The sequence below is a fragment of the Peromyscus eremicus genome, chromosome 6 (genome assembly GCF_949786415.1).
Source record: "Peromyscus eremicus chromosome 6, PerEre_H2_v1, whole genome shotgun sequence".
Lineage (NCBI taxonomy): Eukaryota > Metazoa > Chordata > Mammalia > Rodentia > Cricetidae > Peromyscus > Peromyscus eremicus.
Genome location: NC_081421.1, coordinates 30527595 through 30533594, shown reverse-complemented (window position 1 = coordinate 30533594; position 6000 = coordinate 30527595). Strand labels below are relative to the sequence as shown.

Genomic DNA, 6000 nt, shown 5'->3' with positions numbered 1-6000 from the left:
CAGAGCTGGGTCACAGGCACACTCAGCCACGCCCACAGAGCTGGGTCACAGGCACACAGCCACGCCCACAGAGCTGGGTCACAGGCACACTCAGCCACGCCCAGAGTGCTGGGTCACAGGCACACTCAGCCACGCCCACAGGCTGGGTCACAGGCACACTCAGCCACACCCACAGGCTGGGTCACAGGCACACTCAGCCACGCCCACAGGCTGGGTCACAGGCACACTCAGCCACGCCCACAGGCTGGGTCACAGGCACACTCAGCCACGCCCAGAGTGCTGGGTCACAGGCACACTCAGCCACGCCCACAGAGCTGGGTCACAGGCACACTCAGCCACGCCCACAGAGCTGGGTCACAGGCACACTCAGCCACGCCCACAGAGCTGGGTCACAGGCACACTCAGCCACGCCCAGAGTGCTGGGTCACAGGCACACTCAGCCACGCCCACAGAGCTGGGTCACAGGCACACTCAGCCACGCCCACAGGCTGGGTTACAGGCACACTCAGCCACGCCCACAGAGCTGGGTCACAGGCACACTCAGCCACGCCCGCAGTGCTGGGTTACAGGCACACTCAGCCACGCCCACAGAGCTGGGTCACAGGCACACTCAGCCACGCCCACAGAGCTGGGTCACAGGCACACTCAGCCACGCCCACAGGCTGGGTTACAGGCACACTCAGCCACGCCCAGAGTGCTGGGTTACAGGCACACTCAGCCACGCCCACAGAGCTGGGTCACAGGCACACTCAGCCATGCCCACAGAGCTGGGTCACAGGCACACTCAGCCATGCCCACAGAGCTGGGTTACAGGCACACTCAGCCACGCCCACAGAGCTGGGTTACAGGCACACTCAGCCACGCCCAGAGTGCTGGATTACAGGCACACTCAGCCACACCCACAGGCTGGGTTACAGGCACACTCAGCCACGCCCACAGAGCTGGGTTAAAGGCACACTCAGCCACGCCCACAGAGCTGGGTCACAGGCACGCTCAGCCATGCCCACAGGCTGGGTCACAGGCACACTCAGCCACACCCAGAGTGCTGGGTTACAGGCACACTCAGCCATGCCCAACTTGTCACACAGGAGCTGGGGATGCAAACTCCATGTCCTTATGTCCTCATACATGCACAGCAAGTGCGCTCTCTCAGCCACTACAGTAGTGAATTTACAGAGACGATACTGTTTTCATATTCTGTTTGTTTGTTCATAGGGATGAGACATTAAGCTGTTAGTACACACTGAGTCACCTTTTAAAATGAAATAATTGAAAGAAAAATATTGTGTAAGTAGCCTAGGCCTTAGGAATAAGTCCATGCCTTAGTCCCAGCACTTCAGAGACAGAGACAGGAGAATTGCTGCAGATTTGAAGCCAGCCTGGGCTACATAGTGAAACTGTTTTTAAAAAGCCAAGAGTGGAGCCTGGTGGTGGTGGTGGCTCATACCTTTAATCTCTGAGGTTGAGGCCAGCCTGGTCTACAGAGTGAGTTCTGGGACAGTCAGGGATACACAGAGAAACCCTGTCTCAGAAAACAAAAACAAAACAAAACAGAAAGCAGAGAGGCCTGGAGAGATTGGATAAATAGAAGGCAGTGGCTTTGAACTTCATGGTAACCAAACCATGAGGCACACGGCGGGTAGAAGGAAGAATTTGTGGTCCCGGTCCCGGAGCCTTCCAGGAATCTGTGAGGAAAGCATTTCCTGTTTGGAGTGGAGAAGTCCTATTCAATGAGAGCAGCCTCAGCCATTTCCAAGAACCTAGTCAAGCTGCTGCCCTGCCATGCCATGCCTGTGAGACTGTGAAACAGTGGGGACTGTGTCCCTGTGCTTACTAACAGGCTGGAAATAACCCTGCCCCACTGTATAATCTCCTCACACTTCCGACTGCAGTCAGACCTGAGACTGAAGAAAGTCAAGAAGCTGAAAGATACTGTTATGACATATTTGTACTTAGTAATTGGAAATACATTTACTGAAGCAACTGTAGCCATCAAACAACTTATTTTAAACCCTAAGGGTAGGTTATAAAATACTGAATATTATTAAAATGTTAATATTTTAAAACTTAGTAGTATAGTTCAGTGGTTCAGCACTTGCTTAGCTTAGATGAGGACAAGGGCTAATCCCCTGCACACAAAAAGAACACAAGGTTGTTGTCAGGAATTTAGTGAATGATATAGCAGAAGATCAACAGAAAAATTAATTAACGGCTGAACAACTGCTTAAGTATTAACGAAAATTAAGTTAGAGCCCTGCTTTGAAAGCTATTTATCAAATAGACTCCAGAGGGGGAAGATTAATATATGGAATTAAAAGAACTAAAATAATTATGGACTGTTCATTAGGAGTAATGAAGGAAGCTGGGAGATGGCTCAGTTGGTGTTCAATGTGCACATGTGAGGACCTGACTTTGATCCACAGAACTCAAGTTAGCTGGCATGGCAGGACTTAAATCCCAGCACTGGGGGAGCAGACAGGATTCCTGCAGCTTGCACTGCAGATCCAGGTCCTGTGAGAGACCTCATCTAAACAACAACAAAAACATGAAATGGGGAGTGACTGAGGAAAATCCCCGATGTTGACTTCTGGCTGCATCCTGTGCACTCCCATCACACCTGTAAGTCATGAAAGGAAGCTGGGTGTGGTGGCACACGCCTGGAACCTCAGCTCTCAGGAGGATCAGAAGTTCATGGCCATCCTCAGCTACTCAGTGAGTTCAAGGTCAGCATGGGATACAGGAGCTTCTGTCTCAAAAGCAGAATTACTGAAGGAAATCTAAGTGAAAGCTAAACAAACCTGATACATAAAACCTTAACATGGCTACAGAGTCACATCTGTAGCAGATACAACCAATTTACAGCCATTTTGTTCCTGCAAATTAAGAAATCAGCATCAGTGGCTCAGTTGCAGAGAACAGAACTCATCATGAGAAAGTGGTTTCCAGAAGCTGGAAGTGTGCTTTTCCTCTGTGGAAAGGCACACCGACTAGGGCTGCCCCGGAAAGTGTTCCTCACGTACCAGGCATGCCTGGGTCTGTATCACTCCATATCTAGTGGAAGTTGTCTATTTTGTGTTTTTTTTTGCATGTGTAATGTATATGATGTGTGTGCAGGTATGGTGCTCCTGTGTGCATGTGTAAACACCTGTGTGTGTAGACTGATGTTGGGTGTCCTCCTGGGTCACTCTTCACCTTATTCACTGAGGCAGGGTCTCTCAGTTGAACCCAGAGTTCACCTATACTAGTTAGCTTGCTTGGGGGATCCCATCTCTGCAACCCAGATGCTGAAGTACAGGCAGGCCAGCATATATATGGGTGCCGGTGCAGGCCTCCACACTGGGCCAGCATATATGTGGGTGCCGGGGCAGGCCTCCACACTGGGCCAGCATACATGTGGGTGCCGGGGCAGGCCTCCACACTGGGCCAGCATATACGTGGGTGCTGGGGCAGGCCTCCACATTCGGCCCACATTTATGTGGGTACTGGGCTCCATAGCATGGCATGATGGTGGCACACACCAGCAATCCCAGTCTAGTCTTCACAGGCGCACAAATGCTTTATTTGTTGAGCTATCTCCCAGCCCTAGTGTTCTGTATTTTCTAAAATCTTTCCAATTTATTTCTCATAATAGGATTCTGTAATATTGAAAACAGCCTATAAATAGTAATGCTTGATTTATGATTGGCACAGGGAGTTTTGGTTTGCTGTGTTTCTGACTTGTATGTAGTAACCTCCTCTTAGGCATCCTGGTGGCCCCTGGTCCTGGGAGGCCACTGCATTGATGCTGATCTTAGTGTGATAAGTATTTTGAATCCCTGGTAGTAGGTTTCTCCTCCAACACAAAGCCAAATGGAGCCAAATTAAAAGTAAAGGACCAGGTTTAATCTGAGTAAAGTATTCCCTGGTGATCTTGGGGGAAGGGAGGAGGAGAAATCACATGGTAGGTCTATGGACCAGAGCTTAAATACCCTGTAGTTGGGCTGGAGAGATGGCTCTGAGGTTAAGAATACTGGCTGTTCTTCCAGAGGTCCTGAGTTCAATTCCCAGCAACCACATGGTGGCTCACAACCATCTATAATGAGATCTGGTGCCCTCTCCTGGCCTGCAGGCATACATGCAGGCAAAATGTTGTATATATAATAAATAAATAAATCTCTTTTTTAAAAAAATACCCTGTAGTCGAGATCCTGAGCAGCTATTGGGGAGGAGCTGCTTTTTTTTTTTTTTTTTTTTAGTTTTTCAAGACAGGGTTTCTCTGTAGGTTTGGGGCCTGTCCTGGAACTTGCTCTGTAGACCAGGCTGGCCTTGAACTAATAGGGATCTGCCTGTCTCTGCCTCCTGAGTGCTGGGATTAAAGGCATGTGCCTCCACTGCCTGGCCTTGTCGAGCTTTCTGAAAGGGGGAGGGTTTGGACTGGGTGTGGGGCTGAGGTGGAGCTTCCAACGGTTCAAACTTCCTATTGGCATTGGGATGATGTGGGGAGGGGGAGTCGGGAGTCAGTGGGCTCATGCTCAGCATTCCGTTAACTGCCATCCTGGAGGCCTCAGGGATCCGTTTCTTGAGGAAGCGGAGAAGGCAAGTTGCTAGGAGAAAAAGTAGGTTGTTATCACCGGCCCTATGAACGGGCTATCCATGGGAAGAGTGGTGACTGCCAGTAAGAATGGGATGGAGATGTGCCCTGGTTGTGCTGACAAAGATGAATGGGCAAGGCAGAGGAGCAGACAGGACAGGCCCTTCATTGGGACAATTTGGAAAACTGGAGGGTGGAGGGTCCCAGCTGCTGGACAGACCATCTGTCCTGGATAGGTGCCCACTTGAGCCTGGAGAGATGGTACCAGTACTGACGTCCCAGGAGCTTGTGGGGGTGGCATGCCAGGTCAGGGGATGATGTGTTCCAGGAGTACCTGGGCTGTCACATCTGCTGTTTCCCTGGAGGTGGGGAGTGCCTCCATCCATCCTGTAAAGGTGTCAGTAAGAGTTAAGAGATGATGGTGCTTTTTATGAGTGGGCATGTGGGTGAAGTCAACCTCGCCTGGTTGGTGTCCTCAGAGCTGGTGCAGGAGCTGGCATATCTGGAGGGCCCCCTACAGGTTGGCTTTGGCACACGTCTGGCAGGAAGAGTGGACCTGTAAAATACAGGTTCGAAGATAGGTGGGGTCAAAGAGGGTCTCTAGAGACTGATATTAGTTTCCACCAGGCCAGATTTCTTGATACAGTAGCAGAACTCTTTCCCCAGGAACCTACAGGTGCCTGTAAAACAGCTGGAATAGATTTATACCTTGGTGTCATAGCAAAGACTATGTCTGGGTTAAAACATTTTTTCCTAAGGCCTGGTTTTAGCCATATGGAGCATACCTTTAAGTCTATACTTAGAACATCACCTTTACATACCTTAAGTGGGAAGTTACATCTGAAGCCTGTTTATCCTGTGAACAAGGCAAACCTGTCTATATTTTTAACAGGAAACTTAACTAATGAACTAATGAGATACCAAGGTAGTTGTAGCCTTGGGGTCAGGGGAGAGCTGTTAAAATGGTAAATCTGTCAGTACCCTAGTCATCAAACACCATCAGATCTGAGAAGGATAAATTCCACCTGAGTAAGCAGGAGTGAGGCAGCTACCCCAGGTTTCTCTGTGGTCGTTGGGACAGAGGTCCTAAAGCAGTATCGGTCTTCAGCTTCCAAGACCAGAAGATCTGATGGACTTTCCTGTGGAGTAGGAATTTGGGGAGACCAGCCTATCTTGTCTTGTCAAAGTGGGCCAATCAATTCCTCAGTGTCCTGCTTGTCCACAGTCTGGACAAAGTCTTAGCGGCAGTTAAGGTGCAAAGCAGTTTTCCACTCCATGGCTGGCTTTGCTACATTTAAAGCAAGTTCCAGGTGCAAGTTCTTCTGCAGCCATTCATGTTCCTTTAAGGAGGTACAGGGTGCTGCCAGGAACTGGCATGTCTCTATCATGAGAAGCTTTTTTTATTACATGCCATATTCTCAGATCTCTGA

At 49.7% G+C, this 6000-nt stretch overlaps 1 protein-coding gene across 1 annotated transcript in view; it reads left to right on the top strand.

Annotated features, from left to right (window-relative positions):
• The window catches only part of LOC131912844 (guanine nucleotide-binding protein subunit beta-4-like), a 34732-nt gene that overhangs the window by 24132 nt on the left and 4600 nt on the right, over positions 1-6000 (top strand). The window contains exons 5-6 of the mRNA XM_059265089.1: positions 1841-1955; positions 4339-4575. Of these exons, the coding sequence (XP_059121072.1) occupies positions 1841-1955; positions 4339-4575 (352 nt within the window). The remainder of the gene's footprint in view (positions 1-1840; positions 1956-4338; positions 4576-6000) is intronic.